Source organism: Epinephelus fuscoguttatus, linkage group LG18 (genome assembly GCF_011397635.1).
Source record: "Epinephelus fuscoguttatus linkage group LG18, E.fuscoguttatus.final_Chr_v1".
NCBI classification, from domain to species: domain Eukaryota; kingdom Metazoa; phylum Chordata; class Actinopteri; order Perciformes; family Serranidae; genus Epinephelus; species Epinephelus fuscoguttatus.
In genome coordinates this window covers 22,674,763-22,697,729 of record NC_064769.1, presented here as the reverse complement: position 1 = coordinate 22,697,729, position 22,967 = coordinate 22,674,763, and the positions used below count along the sequence as shown (strand labels likewise).

The following is a 22,967-nucleotide window of genomic DNA, read 5'->3' as shown; positions in this document are numbered from 1 at the left end:
GCAAGTAAAGTTACATAGATTAGGTTTAGGATTAAAGTTACTTAGATTTGGTTTAGGAAAGTAAGGTATGTAGGTTCATTTTTTTCTCATAAAGTTTCATAGATTAGGGTTTAGGAGAGTAAGTTGGGGTCATCCCTATATTCCCCGCGTTCTATGTTCCCCGATCGGGGAACATAGAAAACTTTTTAAAAAAAAGGGTCCTATGTTCCCCGCTTTCCCCAAAAGGAAATATGTTCCCCTTGTCCAAAATCTTCTGCTTGTCGTCTTCACTTATCTTGCCAGCAAGTTTTTCATCCTCCACAGTCGACTTCATGTTGAAAACGTACGACTCCGACTACATAGAACCCTTTTTAAGAAAAAGGGTTCTATGTTCCCCGCTGTTGCCGGGACATTATCATGTTATATACTTAACATAACGTTACGTAGTTTTGTTTTAGGAAAGTAAAGTTACATAGGTTCAGTTTAGGCAAGTAAAGTTACATGGGTTACATTTTGGAAAAGAAACATCCTGACGATGCACCTTAAAATAACTCAAAGTTCGCTTGGTTTCACATGAACATTGGTGTCCTGGGTGCCCTGTCTTTGCAACTTTCACCCTTAATGCTACTTTTTTATTGGTCAGAGGATCGCAACCTTTCTGATTACGTGGGTTACAAACAAATGATTGCCTCATGATATACAAATTCTGGTGCATTATTTTCCATAAGTATATGTTTGAATAGTGCATGAGAACAGCCTGCTCAACAGCACATCAATGACAGCTGAAGTCAGATGAAGGATTGACAGGATATTAACTTCCCTCACTATCATTTGTTCTGCATGTGTCATCTGATCAGAGTCACACAAGGTTGAATATCTCCTGCTGTGTTAAATACAACCCCCCCTCAGTGAAAACACACAACATACACAAATGAATGTAAACAGCGATTTTCTAAAAAATATCAAATTTAATTTGGTTATAAAAGTTGTATTTTTTTTCACATGCACACCCACACATAAGTAATCACCATAAATACTGTCCAATGATTTTTTCTCTTTTTCTTTTTTTGTCTTTTTTTTAAACCTTTGATTCACAAAGCAAGCACATACGGTGGACTGATACATCTGATCTCAAAGGACACTATGGAGAATGCTCGCAGTCTGTTAACAGGGAGAGGGAATCTCAGTGCACTAACAAAAAGGCTGTCGTAAAATCAAGTAGAAACATTTATAAATCATCTACAAATGGATCAGAGTACAAAAGAGCTACAGTGTTTTTGAGACAATACACCCATTCACAAGTGAATGATTTGGTATTGGGACACCATGTTGTGACAGTGAATTCAACTTTGTGACTTTGTATGTGAGAAACTATACAGAAACAGCTTTGGAACAAAAATCGTGTAAACCTATTGCCAGCCAAACTTTTCTTACATTCCATTTTGGCAAACCCTCTTTTATCACTGCATTTAATCAATGATATCAATAAACAATGAGGACAGTGAACCCTCAAGTGCAGCTTGACATGAGGAACGACCGTAGATAAATAGGATAGAAGGGATATTTAAAACAGAGAGAGTAGAAGTTTTTAACTTATTAAAGCTCTGAGACATACTGTCTCTCCAGTTAGTAAGTGAGTTCTTGACCTCCACAGCACACAAAATGTTTATTCCTCGTACTAATCCCAGTTAGTGTAGCTTTCAAAATATGAAACTCCAGTGTATTAATCTATAATCTTGTAGAAGTAAAACACACAATGACTATCTCTTGGAAAAACTGAGGCTGGACAGAGTTGAGTTGTGTTTGGGGCATCACATAATGTGATCAGTGACACTGAAGGTTAGCGGTGCAGTTTGAATGTCTTTGAAGCACGTTAATCTTTGTCAGTGGTTTCTTTTCACATTTTAGTGCCTCCATTTAGAATTTGATTTCCACTGTAAACTTTTCAAAGGCTGTATTTGAAATTGTCTGGCCACAGAAGAATAAGTGGAAGCTGAAAACGTATGCTGAATGTAAGATAAAGTTTATGACTGAAAGGGGCAGTGTGTAAGATTTAGGGGGATTTAGTGGCATCTAGTGGTGAGGATTACAAATTACAACCAGCTGAAACTTCTCCCGGTTAGGATTCCTTCAGTGTTCATTGTTCAGGAGGTTTTTACTGAGAGCTGAATTATCCACAGAGGTCTCTTCCTCTCCAAAAATAATTGAAACAGGTGATTAAAACCAGGAACAACACTGAATAAAACAGTTTCATGTTACAAATCAGTGTTTCTCCTATGCTGTTTGGCATGTAGCAGACATGCAGCTAACGCAGCACCTGCTAAGGACCGGCCTCCTGCTGGTGCCCAGAGTCAGGACTAAACATGGGGAATCAGGATTCCAGTTTTATGCAGCTAAAATCTGGAACAGTCTTTCTGAAGATGTGAGACAGGCCTCTACTCTGACAATGTTCAAATCTAGGCTCAAAACAGCTCTATTTCACTGTGCATATGACTGAAAGGATCTTATCTGCACTCTTCTCTTTTAAAGTTCATTTTATAATGATTATTTATGTTTTTATTTTGTATTGTGATTTTAATGCATTTTCTTGTTCTGTAAAGCACTTTGAATTGCTTTGTGTATGAATTGTGCTCTACAAATAAACTTGCCTTGCCTAATGTGTGCTTACCTTTTTCTATGATAACTTAAGAATCAAATCTTTAAGAGGTTTTCATTGTGAGCCGAATTATCCACAGACGTCTCTTCCTCTCTAAAACAAACAGTCCTGGTAATTTACACATGTAAGGACAATGAATAAAGCAGTTTCACATTACAAATCAGTGTTTCCCCCATGCTGTTTGGCATGTCGCAGATAGGCAGCTCACTCAGCATCTAAGATCTTAAGATACAAATATTTAAGAGGTTTTCATAGTGAGCCAAATTATCCGCAGAGGTCTCTTCCTCACCGAAACAAACAGACCTGGGGTCTCATTCATAAACATTATGTTGAACAAAATGAGGCCTGAAAGAGATGTACACTACCTCCTATGCGAAAAGTTGTTATCTGTCAATACAGACTTAACAGGAGAAACTTTGACCCATGCCTGTGAACATTTTGGAGATGGGAAAATTTTTCGCCGCCCACCATTTTTTGATTTTGTTTTTTTACATACATTTTTAGTATGGATCCTACGTATTGTTTTATAAATGAGACCCCTGGTGATTTACACAGGTAAGGACAACGAATAAAGCAGTTTCACGTTACAAATAATTTTTTCTATGATCTTTTTCTATGATAACTTAAGATCCAGACTTTCAGGAGATTTTAACCAAGAGCCGAATTATCCGCTGAGACCTGGTGATTTAAACCACTAAAAATTCTGAATAAAGCAGTTTCACTTTAAAACAATCAGTTCCAGTGCTCTCACTGTGGAGGGGCTGCTAACTTCAATTGCTGATGCAAAATGGGAAAACACGAAAGGCCCTATCTAGTGCCAGTGTTTGGTTTGTGCGTTCTGAGCTACTGTAGAAGCATGGTGGTGCAACATGGCTATCTCCGGAGATGAGGACCCACTCCCTATGTAGATAGAAATGGCTCATTCTAAGGTAATGAAAACACAATGATTCTTATTTTCAGGTGATTATACACTAAAGAAATGTCATATTCAATTTCTGCAAATATATCCCCCTAAATCCTACACACTGGACCTTTAATTCAGACTCATTTGTATTTTCTCACTGATTCACTCACTGATCCGTCTTGTGCACAAGAGTTTTTTTTACTCTGACAATGACTGAGAAAATGAATTCACACACAGTCAGTGTGGCAGCCTGCAGGATATTGAGTAGTTTCCACTGATCTGATTACATTTTCTGGTGCAAATCTTTTAGTGGCATTATGCAAATAGGTTTGTTTGTTTTAGAAGACTTGATTAAATATACGAAACAATCAGTGAGTCAACAAACTAAATGGAGCAACAACAGAATATTGGAATTACCAATAATTGTTTCCAGACTCTTTGAGTTCATGTGCTTATTTCATAAATTGTTATATTATCCAAGATCACAGGGATAAAGTTAAAATCTGTTTTGTATCAGATCCCCTTTGAGATGTGTAGAAGCTGTGTAACATGTTGACTTGGTATGATATAGTCCTTGTGTACCGCAAGTACAAGTTATGTAGAGCATAAATGTGACCAGATACGAAACGTTGAGTAAACGAGCATTTCTCTCCACAGACCTCAGGTAGATGAAACAGAACCAGTGAATAATGCACACCTTGAATATTCTGATTTGTAATTTCTACGAGGCTTCGACGTGGCCCTCTATATCAGCGTGGGACGACAGAACTGAACAGTGCACAGGCGATGGAGGTAGCAGCACGTCACTAAATCACACGACCAATAACAACATGGCCTCTCCTTCAGAAAAACAAAACAAAGCATAAGTGAACAAGAAACATGAAAGGTGCAATCATGAATGCGTCACATACTGCCCATACACACACAGGCACACAAAACATGTCTTTCACCAATCAAAACACCCACCTTTGTGCAATAGGAAGACAGACACAAAACTTTGTCTTGAACTAGGCGTTTCATGACAGTTTGACAGCAAGGACAACAAACATTTCGGCTCTTATTTCATTTTCAGAAAATGACAAAGCACAAGCGACCCGTCATAGAACAGAAAAAAAAAACCTGGTGTAAATCAAGCTTGTAATCAAACGAGGAATGTCACGCTTGTGTTGTTTTCATAAAGGCCACTGAGACAGCTAAGCTCGCTCGGTGTCTCTGACATTAATGCCCTGTTGCCAATCTGCTGTTGTTTTTTAAAATCCTTTCATCACAGAAAAACTCCACTCTGCTGAGATCACAGGTACAAGTGGAAACGTTTCTTTTCTTCCCGCGTATGCTACCGCCTCTCTATGATATTGCACTGAATAAAGCCTTTGTGTTAGCAGCCAGCATTACTTCACAGAATGCCTCGATAACAGTGTAGTCTATTTGAGATCTTCTTAGAGGAGTATGGTCTCTGTTTCCTTGTGGTGACATCAGTACTCCACAATTTTTTATTTATTTTTTGGCTGAGAAAAAAGCTAGTTAGAAACTTAGGTGTAACCAGATGCTTTGTTTCCACAGCTACCCTGCTTGAAACAAATGAATCGTTTCTTCGTTAATGAAAAAGAAGAGAAAACACATGTCATGAAAATCCTAGTTTTTTTTTTTGTTGTTTTTTTTTAGTCATCCGTTGATTTAAAATACATCACAGTAATATGATTTTGTGTCTGCAGGTGACCTCTCTCTGTCTCTCTCGGTTTTGGCACTGCACTGTACATAATTTAGCTGATTTGTATCCATCACTGCACATGAATAACTGTATGACTGGTTATAGTAAAATAGGCTCACGCAGTCCAGGAGGCAAAGCTCACATCCTCTCTGTCATGTGTTGTTGGATCAGAGTTGATTGTATGGATGCAATATACAGAGCCCGGCATGTGCACGTATTGTACATGTATGCTTTTTCTTTTACTTCACGGGGGAGAGTCTCTTCAGCAGCTTCTTCCCCTTGGAAAGTAGTCCCTTCTTCTTCTTGTTGGCCAGATCTTGGTCCCGGGGGTCCCGAGGCTCCACTGGGAGGTGGGGGCCCCTTGTAGGGCTGAGGGGTCTCATGGTGCCCGGGAGGAGGGGCCGAACGATCGGGGACGGCGCCCGAATGGGTGCGGCGTCGCTGTCGACCGTGTCTGTGGTTTCTGTGGTAACCTGAGGAGAGAAGCGATGGGGATGTGTGGAGGCATGGGGCAGCGTATTACAAACGAAGCAACACTTTCACATGGCAGACTGTAGGACTCTGTCTGTATGTATGTCTGTCTGTGTGTTCTTGATCAAACTCTACTTTTGAAGGAATACTTCACCCCCCCAACCCCTGTGTTACACTGAATTCATGAAGGAAAGGTTTTCCTTACAAACCCCCGATGAATGAAGATTCAAAAACCAGAGAAAGTTTGGTAACACTTTACTTGAAGCTATCGACATAAGGGTGACATAACACTGTCATAACTATGACATGACATGTCATAAACATTATGTACATGTCATAAACGTTTATGACTGCTGTCATTAAGTGTCATTCAGTTTTTGTAATGACAATTACCAGAAGTTGTCTTTGTCATGACAAGTTGACATTACATTTGTTTGGGATGTTCCTATGACAACTTGACATTAACCAGGATGACTTTACCAGAAGATGTCTTTGTCATAACAGCTTGACATTAACAAGAAATGCACCTCTTTTTGTTTTTATGACAAGCTGACATAATGATTGATACAAAGACATCTTCATCATAAAAGGGACATCCCAAACAAATGTAATGTCAACTTGTCATGACAAAGACAACTTCTGGTAATGTCATCCTGATTAATGTCAAGTTGTCATAATCAAGACAACCCAAACAATGTCAACTTGTCATTACAAAAAACGAATGACACTTAATGACAGCAGTCATAAATGTTTATGACATGTACATAATGTTTATGACATGTCATGTCATAGTTATGGCAGTGTTATGTCACCCTTATGTAGGTACCTTCAAGTAAAGTGTTACCTAAACTGATGTCATAGGGCTCCGCGTTTAACAGCAAAACAATATCGCAACATCTCTTTACAAACTCTCACACAACTCTGCAGTATAATCCAAGTCTTATTTATCCAGTCGCACGCTCAGTGCTTCCTATCTTTCCGACGGAGAACTAAACTAAAACATTTCTATGCTCTCTTCAAAGCCAGACTCCATTGGCAGAAGCAGTAATTTTACCTCACTGAACACAGGAGCTGCAGGTCTACCGCTGCCTCAGTTGGTTGGTTAGTTTGTTTGTATTATTGTATGACTTTGGTGTTTAAAATGGTTAGTCTGGATTCACCAAAGTCACAAAATAAAACACAGTAACTCACTGAGGCAGCGGTATACCATGGCTCCCATGTTCAGTGAGGTAAAATTACTGTTGTACTTGCACTTGAACTTCTGTTCCCTGTCAGAGAGGGCTGTCTGTTTGGGAAGTTTTCATCATACGGCTGGATAATTAAGACGTAGATTATACTGCGCAATTTGTCTGACAGTTTGTGAACTTATGTTTTTTTTTTTTTTTGCTGTTGTTTAACATGGACCCCTATGATTTCAATTCATTATAAATTTTCTCAGTTTTTGGGTTCTTTGTTTGCTGGCGGCATGCGGGAAAAAGCAACGTTTTCTTCACAAATTAAGTGTATCACAGGCTAATTAACTGATAAACAACAATCATTTGGGAGGTGAAGTATTCCTTTAATGCAGAAGGCTGTGTGGTGAAAGTTTCTAATCTGTATTGCTCTCTATTGTGCCCATTTTGTGTGAAATGCTACTGTATGTACAGAGTTTCAGTTCAGTTCTCAGTATGACTCCACTTATCTAAGTGTGTTCACTGACCACTTAATGAACAAATTATCCACCGACTCAATGATGTCTTAGTTGTTTGTGGCTTGACTGTACTTGTTGGGAAACACAAGTGATTGGTTTCATCCAGTAATATGGAGTGATGAGTATTTTGTGTCATTTCAAATTAATTATATGAAACTACCTTCAGCGGGGAGCTCATAATCCTGTTTGTTAGTTTGTTCAGAAGACGCCTTAAATTTTTTTTTAAAAGGTTGGGTGATGTTTAAAGAAATAACTTAATTACTTCCCTTTAAACTTCTCCAAATGTCGTATGTATCACGTCTGTCCTGCGTATAGAGAATTATGCATCTATGGCAACAATTTGCAGCCCAGTGTCCAGAGCAAAATGTTGGCTATCTACATTTCTGCAAACCACAGGTATGTTACATTTGTACATGTCAGAGGTAGGCTACCATATCAATGTTTCTGAAGTGACGTAGTTCTGAATACATGTATATGAGCTGACTTGATCATCAAAACCACCTAGTTTTATGGCCAAAATCTGATCTTTTCCTAATCATTACCAGGTGTATTTTGTGCCTAAACATTACCACACAGTAACCGTGGCATTACTAAAATGTAAAAATGCCAACATTTACTCTGGCGATTGGGTTGCAATTTGCATTCTCATACTTCTCGCTTCTCTAACTAACCATGTACAACATATTAATATGCACTATCTATCTATCCCAGCTGCTCAGTGACCTTGTGGCTCCACTTAAGAGCTTCTGGCACAGTAGCACGTGGAACAGCCAATGGGAACTGTAAGGTTCCCCTGTGCAAATCCTCTTTTGGACAAACGGCTTTTTCTGTCTGTGGTATTACCTACAGAACTCAAACTTCACTTCAAACTCAAACTTAAACCATTTTTGAAGAGGAATCGATTATGCAGTCATGAATAATTTGCTTCCTATTCGATGGTGTTAATTATGTATAGCAGTTTGTGTCTTGTATTGTTCTTGTTGCTGAGTCTTTTGTATCTTAAGGCCCATCTAGGGACAGGCATTGCACATTAGCTTAGTATCTATCTATCTATCTATCTATCTATCTATCTATCTATCTATCTATCTATCTATCTATCATAAATTATTAGTTAAATTCTCTCTCACACTCTCACACGCACACACATGTACATATGTAGAAGAAACACTGAGGAGGAAGCCATCAAATGTTGAGCACGACATCAGCACACCACAGAGCCGCAGAAGTCCACCATCGGTAGGCCATGAGGGAACATAGAGTACAGTCATATACAGTACAACACCCAGGGACACAACTGTAGATACCAGGCTTCTCATCTAATGCAGCAGCTGAGTACACTTTCAGATTTAAAGATATCTGTCTCTGGTCCAAATTGTCAGTGATGTGACATAAATATATCACCGTTGGGTGACAACAATGATGGTATTCAGTATTGTGAGACCAATATCAAACCCCATTTTTATATTTCGAAATGAACATGTAAACTTTTGAACATTTCAAACCAGAAAAGATACACATTTTGCTTATCTGTTAAGTCACTGTGACAGAGCATTATAGAAACACTCGACAAGTGCTTCCATAATGTGAAGTGGAATTTAAAAGCCTCTGCTGTGACCACAAGCCGTGTGCATTAGAGCCACGAGTTTGGTATCTCAAGTTGCCGACTTACTGTACAAGGCAGACAGAGCCATTTATGGTGTGAAATGAACAATCTTCTTCTGTTTGTTTGTTTTGTTTTGCCAAGCGGGTGAGGAAAAACAAAAAAGAAATCAGATGTGGCAGCATAGTCACCGTCGCTAAAACCCACACCACTATGAAAACTAAAAAAAAGAAAAGAAACAACAACAATGTCAACAACAACACCAACACACATGAACACAGAGCGCAAAAAAATAATGTTTTTAATATCCAATTTTTTTTCTTTTTATTGTTCCATCGTAACAATACAGTATGGACGTATCAGTGCTGCGATTGGTTTTGTCTCTCGAGCTCAGAGCAAACATGGCATATCCACTGTCGACAGGGCTGAAAAATAGATTTGATGTGTGTGCAATATACATAAAGAAACAAAGCCTCTTTAAGGAAACACAGCAGTCGAGCCAAGAAAGTTATTATAAAACGTATCAAGTTTGAAAAAGGCATGCTTTTCTCTCTTCTTCATAGGTTTTCTCTCAAATAATTTATTTCAGTGTCATTGGGTAGCCATTGTTATGTGTTAATAAAGCACTTAATATTATCATTAATATAATTATACACAATAACCACAATTTGATTTTGTGTTTCAGTGCAAAGAGGTACCAAATTATCTTGTGTGAGGAATGAGTCGAGCCTTTTTCAAGTCCTCCTTAACCAGTGCTACATGCAAAAATCACCCGCAGAGCTCCCACAGTCTATCCTCTCTCTGTCCATGTCAGGCTTTGCTTCTTCCTTTCTCTGAGACTCAGAAAGGTGTTAACACTGGATTATTTTTTTTTTGTCCCCTTTTCCAAAGGGCGAGCGGGGGGGAAGGGCGGGAGGGTTGTTAGTTTGTATAGAGTCACCACTGTCACCACATGGACAAAACACACACAATGAACAGCACACAGACGGCAAGTGGAGGAAGCGAGAGACGGAAATCAAGAGAGAGGACGGAGGATGGATGAACACAGGGCCTAGCGCTGAGAGCGGCGATGATGATGTACCCGTTTGCCCTCTGAGACGGTTGTGGCAGAGTTAGCAGGGGGCCGGTTGGCAGGCTCTTCCTGGGGGTAGTGGGACGGAGTATCGGTCAGATACACCTCCACGTCATCAGGCACTTCTTCCAGGAAGTTAGAGGGAACCAGACCGCGGTGGCCGTTGATTTCACCCTGCGGACGGAAATGAAGATAAGAGACATTTCAAGTGTGCCTAACATCATTGCTCGCTTTCCATCTAATTCTGTCTTTTCGTCTTCCAGAATCAGAGCACGAGAAACTAATTCACACCGCCACTCCCTCGACTTGTTATAATTTCATTCATGTGTCTGTTTCAAAATTATTAATTTGCAGATTCATCACCCTTCCCAACCTTCTGATTTGTTAAATTAAAGTTTGTTTGCGGCGCGGTCTCAAAGAAATTAGGTTTGTATGCAACTAATTTGAAACTGCAAATACATTTTTTGGGGGGAAACGTAATGCTGAGCTAATTTCATTTTCTATTAACCTAATGAGCTAATTACAGCACCTGGCAAGTTGTTCAAATATTGATACTGAACGCATCAACAACATGAAAAATGAAAAAGTACTTCATTTGTTTCCACTCAAATAGGTAATCGTGCAATATCCTATCCACTTGTAGTGATGACAGCATTATTTTTTATTACCTTTTCATCGACATTTAACCAAAATGATCTTTCGCTAACCTCAACTAAAGTGCTTTTGTTTTGTTTTGCTCCGGCACTTTGTATGATCCCCATCCTCCCTAACTACCTCCCAGCAAAACCAGCGCACTGTACCTAAATTTAGCGTTTCATTAACTCAAAGAAACATTATCTCTGAACATAATCCAGGCAGCAATTACATCCCCACCACAACGTAATTACAAAAGCAGTTTAGTAACATACAAATCTAATTTCTAGGAGACAGGGTTGTTATTTGACACCAACCGTCCGAGCTGTGATCAAACAATGTGCGAAAATTTGGAATCTACAATTAACACATTGCTTTTAATACCCAGGAAGGAGCTGTTTGTCAAAGGAGTAGCTCCACATTTGGGGAAACATTCACTTTCTTGCTGAGAGTTAGATAAGATTGTTACACCTGTCATGTTGGTACAATAAATATGAAGCTACAACCAGCAGCCAGTCATCTTAGCTCTATATACAGAGTGGAAACAGGAGGAAACAGCTGCCTTGAGCCTGTTTACACTTGGTATTAACATGTGTCTCAAGTAACCACTTGATTGGATCTCACTTCCCCTTTCTATATGCAAATAAACACACAGCCTACATCATTTCATTCACCATCATAGGAAACTCCTGCTGTAGTAGAGCTTAGATCAGGCCCAAAAAATCCAGCCCGACCCCACCCGAGCCCGTGCATGTTCTGTCCGAGCCCGGCCCGGCCCTTTAACTGACATTTTTTTAAAGGATACGAACGTGGACATTGAAGGCTGACTCTTGTTTTCTTTCCATGACAAGCCTTCGTCATGTGCCTCTTAAGTTTCGAGGTCCCCGTCTTTTTGCTGTCATATACCAATGCTGCGCAGCCAGTGGCACTGTCAAGGGGGACCGCGGCCCCACCCCCAGGTGTAATAAGTAGTTGGTTCCATAACCTAGGTCTATTATGAGGAGCTCGACCTGTCCGAGCCCGAGGGGCGGGGTCAGGTTTGGGCTCGGGCAGAGAATCTAAGCTCTATGCTGTAGGAGTGTGATCTTCATGCTAGGGGGACTTGGTGAAATGCTGCCCACACACACACACACACACACACACACACAGTGACAAGCCTAACTACTAGCATCACATGACTAATGTTACCTAAATATTATTAACAGGTTTAATGACAGAGTCAAGCTGTTTCAGTGTGAGTTTGCGGGGACAGTTTAGTAGCTGCTGCTGCTGCTGTGTTAGCTTGTGCTAACCAAGCAGACAACAAACTGACTATTCACTAGAAGAAGAGAGGCTCCTGAGACAGTTCTACAGTGCTGTGTCTAATCTGTGTAATGGCAACAACAGAAAGTTTGCTTATCTGGAGGGGAATTGGATAACCAAGGACATCAGCTGAAGTGGTGAGAGAGAGCAGCCTTAAGTGACCCAGACCTTCTCCGAATGTGGTCTGAGCGATCAGATCTCAAGACGCATTAAGGACGCATTTGGTGCATTCACACCTGTGCTTAGAGCTGTCCAATTGTGATCTGAGACGCATATTAATATCAGGTGTAAACAGGACACTTGACTCTGCCAAGAGGTTAATCTTTAGAGGCGCACCAGCATAACGTCTGCTAAAATATAAAGTGTTGATTAGGGAGGCAAACACGGCCAAGCAGCACTCACATAATAGAATCCGTCTTCATCAATATCTCCAAACACAGCCATGATGTCACCAGCACAGAAGGTCAGCTCAGCCTATCAGGAGACAGAGATACAAAAAGCGATATGCAAGGAATGTGATCCAAGTCCACTATGTCTTAATCTGTTACGCCCTTATTTGGTTATGTGTGGTTATAGCACTGCCATAGATCTGTAAATATGTGTGTGTTCAGCAAGGGGCCCCTGGCAGTAAGTGATACCTCGACATCAACATTAGGGGAGCTCTCTCGGGGGTCGTAGTCGTACAGAGCCACCATCCTCCTCGAGGCCTGGTCTCGACGGAGGCCTCTTCTGTTCTGCTCTGAAAGCGATAACAGATGGCGTTTTAACAGGAAGTATTATTAGTGGTATTTAACTTTTCAACCCCACTGACTCTGGAGCAGGTCCATAACAGGTGCAGATCTGTGTAGTACCTATTCTGTCCACAGGGGTGCTGAGTGGCAAGAAGCCCTGTTTAATGAGCTGGTCCATGGTCTCTTCGTCCCCCGCTTGGATCTCTGACACCATGTTGCAGGGGATCAGCCCCATCCTGCCCCTCACCTCTCCTCTGTAAAACCCATCTGTATCTTTATCACCATACACCTGTCAGACAAGACAGTAAAAATGTGATTTTTAAAGCTCTAAAAACATATATAGTGATTTACATGTTTTTCAGATATGCTCAAATTTAGGGAAATGTTTTCTTTTCAAATGAACATGGTTCGTTTTCAGGGTCCAGAACATTTTTTCAATTGAAAATTACACCATTTCTAATTACTATGGTGCACCGCTACAAATGTACAAATGTTTTTGTTTGTTTTTATTGTAAAAAGAAATGACCATGGCCAACAAGGGCAAATTTCTATAAGCACAAATGTGCTGCAGCTTCAGAAATGATGTTAATTCAAAAGCAGATACAAAATTCAAAATGAATAGAACAAGGGGAACATACTGTGAATAAAAAACATGCTGCAGAAAGCCAAAACGAATATATTAATGGCAAACAGGATTATAAAATAGATACAATAAAAGAAAATGATAGTGGTGGACTATTGGCAGAGTTTTCTCCTCCAGAGATAAAAGTTTAGTTTTAATCACCAACCCTGTGAGAGGACATGAATTTAAACCTCCTGACTAAAATGCTGCATAAGTTATTTTTCTGCTTCTCAACAGTGAGATTTATAAGTGAATACTGAACCTGGGTAGAAATCCTAGTTGTCTCAGATTAGTTATTTGTGCTGTCAAACTTTTTGAGACCATAAATCAAAGTTTTTGAGGTTTTCAAGTGATGATCAGTAGGTGTGTGCTCGTAAATCACCCCTTAAACACTGCTGGAGCGTGCAGAAATTATTTGTAGTTGCAGAAAAAAACTGTCACAATGAAATTTTCATACAACCTGTCACCGTGATTCTAATTTTTGATACAGTACATGAATTGGCCTCACTGGATTATTTTAAAGTAAAAAACAAAACAAACAGGAAAACATAATGACTAGAAGTTGATGAAAATGTTTTGAGTTTTCGAATAAAACTAGACTAAAACTATGAAGGATAAAAATGACTAAAATGTGACTAAAATGAATAAGCATTTTCATCTCAAGACTAAGACAAAATCTTAAATAAATGTCAAAATTAACACTCTGGAACAGCTGGATTTCTGACACAAGATACAAGAGACCAGACGAGAGTCTGTTTGTTTTTGAGGCAGGAAGAAGTAGAGTAAAAAGGCAACATAAAAAGGTAAAAATATTAAAGCGCAACATTCATTCATTCATCTTCTAACCACTTCATCCTCTTGAGGGTCGCGGGGGGGCTGGAGCCTATCCCAGCTGACATCGGGCGAGAGGCAGGGTACACCCTGGACAGGTCGCCAGACTATCACAGGGCTGACACATAGAGACAGACAACCATTCACACTCACATTCACACCCACGGACAATTTAGAGTTATCAATTATCCTAGTCCCCAATCTGCATGTCTTTGGACTGTGGGAGGAAGCCGGAGTGCCCGGAGAGAACCCACGCTGACACAGGGAAGAACATGCAAACTCCGCACAGAGGCGCTCCCACGCCCGGGATCGAACCGGCAGCCCTCTTGCTGTGAGGCAAGAGTGCTAACCACCACATCACCGTGCCACCCCTAAAGCGCAACTACTTAGCATACTTAGCACTCCCCCTAGTGGTCTGGAGAACTTCCTTTGAGTTGACTGAATATGTGGCGTTTTTCTTTTGACTTTGCATCATTTCTGTATTTGCAGCATGTTTGCGTTTATGTATTGTTTTAGCCTTTTGCAGCTTATTTTTTCATTTGCAGCTTGTTTTTATTGTCGCTTTGCTTGGGATTTCCATTCGTTTTTGAACTGGCATCGTTTCTGAAGTAGCACATTTCTCCTAATGGAAGTGTCTCGGGCCATTACAGTGCATTTGCCTTCATCAGCCAACGTAAAAAAAGAGCCTGAAGGATGAAGAAAGATTCAAGACTCAAATGTGTATGCTGCTGATTTGGTTGCAGAGAAGCAGTCTTACTGACAGCCAGTCTACAGGCTTGAAGCTCACATGATACACAAATAATAGTGAAGAGTAAAGTCAGTTTGGTAGAAGTGTATTCGGACTGTTGAGATGTATTAGGTTTATTAAGACAGTAACCAATTATGACACCCAAAATTTTATGATTATAGTGTTTGTCCATGGCCAAAATGGAGCAGGTAAGACAGATAAATGCACAGAGGAAGACAGACTAATCAGGAATGCAGTACAGTATCTGACTATCTTAATTGTAAACTCCCACCCTAATGATCTGCCCCTCTTTGAAGGGCAGCTCCTCGTCAGCTGCGTCTGGGTTGGGGGACATTGACAGAGGGTCGTAGTCAAAGAGGGCCACAAAGATCCGGAAGGACTCTTCAGGCTCTGACTCGTCGTAGTACGTGGGAGAGCGGCGATCCCGGTCCCTGTAGCCATCTTAAAGAAAGTGAAGACAAATTCCATCATCCTGCCTAACTTGAACGAGAGACCAACAAATGTGGTCCAACACATTTCATGTCTAATATTTGCAAACATTTTTTTGTCTGTCTTCTGTAAAATTTGAGCTCTGCAACAAAACTTTTGGTGACAAAACCTATTGCTGTATACAGCATGTACCGCTGTGATGATGAGCAGGTCCATATGTTCACATATTGATGTGTCTTAGCCATGCTTCAATCAAAGAAAATCAATGAGAGGATTTTTTTTTTGTCTTAATACTTCTTATTGATTTGCTGTATTGTATGACAGATTTGATTTTCTGTCAAGCCATAATTGTGCCTGTCAGCATGCAGGAAGAAATCTATGGTCAGTCAACTATTTAAACCATTTCCGGTAACACAAATGCATGCATGCACAATCACACACGCACACACGCATGTATATTGTTTACAATTTTTTTGGTCTATTTTTAGATTTAACTATGCAGTGAGAGACAAATGAGGAGCAAGACAAACCATGGTGCAAGAGTACACAGACAGAATGTGATTCATGGACATGACACAACACCAGAAACACACGAGACTCTGACATGCATGCTAAAAGAAGCCTAAATTAAGAAAAAAATGCATCTAAAGATAAAGATTAAACTCTGTATTTTAGCTTCATAAAAAATGCTGAGTGAAATTCTGAGATTTGAAGCAAAATCCAAAACTTCCCACACATTGCCAACCCTTGTAGCAGCAAGACGTCTAAAGCAGAGATGGCAGAGTTGTTGTGGAAGCCTGCTGTTTATTTGAATTTGGCATTTGCAATATTTGGAAAAATGCACCAGCTAGCAGAGTGTGATACTGTCAGGCCAAAGCTTTATTTCTGTGCTTGAAAATACAAGCATGATGTGAAATGCATTGCTCCCGCGTGAGCATATGCCAACCTACAGAAGGTTTGCTAATTGTATCGATGTGGTGCTAGCAAAGAAACGTAAGGGACAACTGCATTTCAGACAGCTGATATTTCAAACTCAAGAAACTTAAAGGTCTAAAGGAAACAAAGCAGTGAACGTGTAGTCATTCTTTAATGTCTACCACTGATATATCTTTAAAATCTCATGCATGAATGCTCTCTTTAAAGGTGTAGTAGGTGTGGTTGTACCACAAAGGGAAGGGGGTTTAGCAGGCATCTGGAGTTCAGTGCAGTGAGTGAGGCATTCTCTGTGCAGTCAATCAACCATTTATCATCTGCAACTGTGGAAACGTTCATCCTGGACCCCAGGTAAAGGCTTGCCAGTGGGTCCACTAATTTCAGTGCAGTGCAGTCATGCTGTTCAACTGGAAGCATAATAATAACTATTATTATTTGAGACAGAGAAACAGGCACTTGCAAGTGTCCACAGCTACTTGTTGCTTGTTTGCCAGTTGCTGGTGGCATTTCCGTTGCCATGCTGTGGTGGGGGAAAAACAGGACTGCAGGCACATACCATGGGGAGACCTGGTGCCGCCCATGTGCCTGCGGGAAGGCCACGTCTTGTGCCGAGCTACTCTGCCATAGTAAACATCCTCGGTGACGGGGTTTCCCTCACAGTTATTCTCAGAGGTTACCTCTACAGGAAACACCAGTTAGAAGGTGATTGGGTTACAATGCAAAGCTCAACATTTGTGTTGCCACCTAAAGCTGGAGGCCTAGTAACAAATGCACACAGGACAACATCTTTGGAAAACTGCGTCTCTATCAGAGGAGATTAATGCATGAACGTGTAATGCTACTGTGCACAGCAGTTTAAGAGAAGTGTCAGCTTGTTGCATCATAATAATCTCTGCAAGATCAAACTTATGTTCAGGTAGTGAAGGGCATGAGCATGGTTCACAGACACAGAGGTGATCTGGAGACACAGAGAAGCTCATGATGGTTTTAACAGAGCAACAAACACTTCTGTTCTACAGCATCATAAAATAAAAAGACCCTCTGTCCACTCTAGCCACCCGCCCATACTGACCAATAGAGGGGACCATCAGAGGTCGTCTCTGAGGCTGGGGACCGCCATGATGAATTCTTCTCCCAGTCTCCCGGTCATGACGGCCTCCAGCTGGAGTGTTGCTCTGAAATGCATATAAGCACAGAAAGCATTTGCAACATTAAACATTCATGAGCTGCACACAGACACGTGGACGTATCCGCAAACCGTGTGTGTGGAAAAAAACGCACGTCGACATACTTGTACAAGTTGTATGTAAACAACATCATGCAGCACTCACGGGCAGGCACACTGAAACACAGACGCATAGACGCACACTCAGACATACACAAGCCCATGGGAAATTTTAACATTCCAAAATTAAGCATTACTCATAACATAATACAAAATTAAAGTATGTAAAAAAAAAAAAGAGTGTCAAAAATATCGGTGAGAACTGTCGAGTTTCCCTTCACAGCGCTTTACATTTCAAACCCAGATGCTCCCTGTCTCTCTCTCCGAGGTGCTGAACACATTCACGCCCAGTCTATCTGTGTTTCTCTCCATGGAGCTGAAACATTAAAGGTGCTCTCAGACTGCAGCCTCCCATATTCTGAATCTGTGGCAGCAAGCTGCAACACTGCAGCTCCACATTACCTCCAATCCCACCAATAGCCGGGACCATGTGTACACTGTAAGTCAGCACAAAGCTAAACAGAGAGGATTGCAGCTTAAAAAGAGGAAATGGTCAGCAAAATAGCAAGTTTTGCTGACTAATATCACAAACAGTGGTCCAGACTGAAACATCAAACTTTACATGTTGCTCCAGTACTGTTTCTCCTTGCTGATATGTTGATATGCTGCCTGAAAGCATTAAAACCCAGTCTGTCTCTCTTTCTCTCTCTTACCCCCTTTCCACCAAATTAGCTCTGGTTCTTAAACCGGTTCCTCTCAGGATGCTTGGAGCTTTAGTGCTATCCAGCCCCTGTTTCTACCTGTTTTGAGCAGAACTACTATAATCAAGGATGTGTCATGAAGAGACATGAATAGTTGCAGCTAGGGCTGGGCGATAAAACGATCATGAAACAGGGTGGCAGTAAAATGTCTGTCGATGATGATGATGATAATCTATAGTCATTTTTACGCAATATGGATAAACCTAGATAGATCCAAACAGCATATCATCCAGCAGAAGTTAACAGACAGCTGTCAGTCAATCTGCAGTGTTGGGGATGCGCGTCATTACACGCCCATTTTTCACTGCAAAGTTTGTGCTGAGGTAAGGAGGAATTAAAAGTAGTGTGGACATAACGAAAAGAGGGGAAAATGAGTGGAAGTGAGGAGCAAGGCAGAGGTGAAGCTAAAGAAGAGCTCGCGTTATTAGATTGTGGATAAAAAAGGTTACACAGCGTCAATAATTTGGGAGTGGTTTGGCTAGTTGAAAGATGTCGACACACGGACAAAGACAGTCTGCAAAATATGTCATCAATTGGAGCCAACCAGGACGGAAAACACAACAAACAGCGACTACACTGAGAGCACGAAAATCCATGACGAAACTGCAGTTAGTCCACCAACAAGTGTTGTTCAATGGCCGAGTACTTCTGCTGCTGTGAGCAGCACTAGTAGGGCTGCACCAAAACAGCAATCAACAGTGTACTCTTTTTTACTCTCTTACCCCGTAAGAGAAGCGATCAGAAAAGAGTAGAGATGTAATAGACACAGCATCAGACCTTCTTGGCCAGAGACATGATGCCCATGAGCACCACGGAGAACGACGGGTTCAAGAAATTGAAGTGCGAGACTGCAGGTACGAGCTCCCAGGCAGGAAATATTTTTCTCAAACTACTGCACCAGCTTTACGATGGGTGCTCTGGGAAGCTGGAAAAACATTTGGTTTCTTCAGGTGTCAGACATTATCAGGATACTTTTCAATTTAGTAGCATTAATTAAATAATATATTGTGATAAATATCTGGGGAAATTATTGTAGTGTGGGTTATTTGTAGTGAATAAATATGACTCCAAATGTAGCAATAAGCCCTTTTAATTTCATTATACATGAAGACAACATTCACCTTATTAGTAACGAAGTGTGCTAAATGCTAACTTAGCATTTTCCTCAGGGCTTCCGCTTCCGGACCAAGGATCAAACGGGGCTGATCGTGGACTGATGTGTAGATATGGTGGGCAAGTCACACAGCTGGGTGGGCAGGTCATGTAGCTGTTCTAGCCAATGCTACACCTACTCGGAAGTCAACAGTAGTAGCAAGACGGCGGATAGCATTGACTACCTGCGAGCATTTGTTCTGTGATGACAGATATTTGCTTTAATCCAAAAATTAAAATTAATCCTTGCTGCTGTCACCACATAGTCTTTACGGATTCATCAGCCTCATCTGCCTCAGCAGCCTCAGAGTCATTAGCCACCACCACCACCAGTGTCTGGATTCCATGGGGGGGATATATCAGATGTCCCTTGATCACAAAATATCTCCCTCTGGTGTCCAAGTGCCAAAGACTTCATCATCATCTGTTAATCTGTACACTACGGAAGCCCTGAAAGGCAAGGTGAAAAAAAAAAAAAAAACGGGGCAATGTCAAAGTTTATCTCGTACGTACGGGATATTAAGTCATACGTATGAGATATTAAGTCATACGTACGAGATATTAAGTCATACGTACGAGATATTAAGTCATACGTACGAGATAAGTCGCAATTATTTTTTTTTTTCACTTTGCCTTTCAGGGGCACTGGCCCAGTTATTTTGGAGGGGAAAAAAAAAATGAAACGACAGGTTTTACCTTCTCAGTTACTTTGACTACAAATACCTGCTGTAAACCATAATGGGACAGAGAGATTTCTCCATAAAATATTTATATGACATAATTCTATATAGAATTATGTCATATAAATAATGGGACAGAGAGATTTCTCCATAAAATATTTATATGACATAATTCTATATAGAATTATGTCATGACATAATTCTATATAGAATTATAATTTTGACTTAGTAAGTCATAATTTTGACTTAGTATCTCATTATTTTGACTTACTATCTCATTATTTTGACTTATTAGATCTTATTTTTTTCCATCAAGTGGCAGAAATCTACGGAAGCCCTGAAAGGCAAGGTGTCATAACATAATTCTATATAGAATTATGTTATGACATAATTCTATATAGAATTATGTCATATAAATATTTTATGGAGAAATCTCTCTGTCCCATTATGGTTTACAGCAGGTATTTGTAGTCAAAGTAACTGAGAAGGTAAAACCTGTCGTTTCATTTTTTTTTTCCCCTCCAAAATAAGTGGGCCAGTGCCCCTGAAAGGCAAAGTGAAAAAAAAAAATAATTGCGACTTATCTCGTACGTATGACTTAATATCTCGTACGTATGACTTAATATCTCATACGTATGACTTAATATCCCGTACGTACGAGATAAACTTTGACATTGCCCCGTTTTTGTTTTTTTTTTCACCTTGCCTTTCAGGGCTTCCGTAGTACACTCATACTCTGTATTAAATATTAGCTTTACTTCATTCTTGTGTCCCTCCCGAATAAACCGATGTTGTCATGGTTCGCACTTCAGGACAAGAAAAACCTGCTTTTTTTTGGTTTTAGCTAGCAGCCAACTTTTCGAGCTTCGAACCAATTTATTTTTGGTGAAAATGCTTCGAATGGTTTAAAATTAGTTGCTTCGAGAGGAACCCGTTCCATGTTGGTGGAAAAGGGGTATCTGTTTCTCTCCATGGTGCTAAAACCCAATGTTTTTTCTCTTTTTTCTATAATTTGAACTAAACTCAGCACACACACTAACCACACATTAAATGCATTAAGGCAGCAGTCTCAATTGAAGTATCTGTGCCTGTGCAGTTCACTACAGAGTAATAAATTTGGGTGGTTATGACTCTTGGGTTTAGAATAAGTGCAAAGAACTGCACCTTGGGTGTGTTGTGCGAGTTGCGTCGACGTCCCTCTTCCAGCTGCATCTCAGAGTACAGCTCCTCCTCATCCTCTTCCATGATGTCAGACAGGTCAGAGCCCCGGCTGCTCTCGCTGTGATAATCTTCATTGTGACTATAGTGAGGCTTTTGGCAGTCACACACACAAACACAAAACACAAACACACAGACGCAGTTGTTTAAGTCCACATACATACATAGATACATACGCACACACACATGCACACACCAAACGCACATGGATGGGCACGCATATGAACACACACAGAGACACGGGCAAAGGAGTGTATGCATGCAACCACCCAGACTTGCATGCACACACACACATCCGGACATACACACGCATAAGAGGTTGTTCACTGAAGAACACATTGGGACAAAAGGAGGTAAAAGATTTGTCACTTATCATGTTGTTCTTACCGGCCGCCCCAGCTCAGAGCCTCTGAGGAACTCGTCGACTGAGGGTCCTCTCCGACGGCCGCGCGCAAACCCTTCTTCATCTTCTTCCTCCTCATCAGAGTGATGCTGGTGAAATGAACGACCCTGCTCTCCGTATCTGCCCTGCCTCCGATCCCCCTGAAAACAGGTATGAAAAGTGAGATAAGATAAATATCCTTCTGTACACAATCAACAGGTCACGATCAATAAGTAAATTAACGGTTTCTTTTTCGACTGATTTAGCATTTCCACTTCCATCAGACCTTGCCGCTTTCTGCTGCCACCCTCTGCGCTGCTTCTCGGGCGATGGCTTTGGCCACGGTGTCCGGGATGAGCGTGCCTCGGGGCTGCGGGAGAATCCTCTGTGGGGATGGGGAGCGTGGATTGGGAAGGGGAGGGGCCTCGAGAGTGTGGCCTTGCATGGGCACAGGAGGCTGGGAGGAGGGAGAGCGTGTGGGGTCCCAGCCAGGCTGGCCGGGTGGAATGGCTCCCCCGTGTTGGGCTGCGTGCTCTTTGGCATCCAGGTCTCTGGCACATACTGGTCTCTGAGGTATAGGGTGGTGCTGGGGGTGGGGGAGCAGAGGCAGTTGGTGCTGGGGCCTGGGACCTTGGTGGGGAGGGTGAGGCTGAAGGTGTAGATGCTGGGGCTGAGGGTGTGGGGGTCGAAGCTGGGGTTGCGGGGGTCCGCCCGGGTGAGGGAGTCTAGGGTGGGGTTGAGGATGAGGAGGATGGGGTGGGAGCGGTTGTCCGAGTGCCTGGGGTGGAGCGGGGAGCTGGGGTGTGGCGTGAGGAAGGTGAGGGGATTGGAGGTGGGGTTGAGCGTGGGGGTGTGGAGGGGGGCCTGCGTGGGGGTGCATCGGCGGCGGCAGGGGAAGTGCAGGTAGAGGCACGAGGAGGTTGTTTGGAATGACGGCGACTTGGGAGTCCTGGGATTCTCCCTGTACTGACAGCGTCCGGACGATGACTTCCCTGGCCTCCAGGCACTGAATCCTTGTCAGCTCAACAGTAACGTAGTCTGCCATTGGGTACAACACCTCCGCTATCTGGAGTGAAGAAGAGAGAATAAAATGCTGACGTCAACAGGAGCTGAATGATCATTTTCAACAAGTGCTGAAACAACACTTTCCTTCTGTGTCACCCCAATGCCAGCCTTACACCAAACAACCTTTCAAGTGATTTCACTGCTGTAGCCAAATTTGAGAGTTTTGTTAGAGCTA

General features: G+C 41.5%; 1 protein-coding gene across 6 annotated transcripts in view; it reads right to left on the bottom strand.

The window, feature by feature from the left end:
- Window positions 1-994: 994 nt before the first annotated feature.
- The window catches only part of rimbp2a (RIMS binding protein 2a), a 101,661-nt gene continuing 79,688 nt past the window's right edge, over window positions 995-22,967 (bottom strand). For 4 of the 6 annotated variants that reach the window (XM_049603781.1, XM_049603784.1, XM_049603782.1 and 1 more), the window contains 11 exons: window positions 22,014-22,793; window positions 21,733-21,888; window positions 21,292-21,438; window positions 17,382-17,484; window positions 16,866-16,988; window positions 15,219-15,388; window positions 12,867-13,035; window positions 12,654-12,754; window positions 12,418-12,489; window positions 10,090-10,254; window positions 995-5,720 (listed from right to left, as the gene is read on the bottom strand). In XM_049603781.1, the coding sequence (XP_049459738.1) occupies window positions 5,487-5,720; window positions 10,090-10,254; window positions 12,418-12,489; window positions 12,654-12,754; window positions 12,867-13,035; window positions 15,219-15,388; window positions 16,866-16,988; window positions 17,382-17,484; window positions 21,292-21,438; window positions 21,733-21,888; window positions 22,014-22,793 (2,220 nt within the window). In that variant the 3' untranslated portion in view covers window positions 995-5,486. The remainder of the gene's footprint in view (window positions 5,721-10,089; window positions 10,255-12,417; window positions 12,490-12,653; window positions 12,755-12,866; window positions 13,036-15,218; window positions 15,389-16,865; window positions 16,989-17,381; window positions 17,485-21,291; window positions 21,439-21,732; window positions 21,889-22,013; window positions 22,794-22,967) is intronic. The other 2 variants (XM_049603785.1, XM_049603786.1) reach the window with 2 other exon arrangements.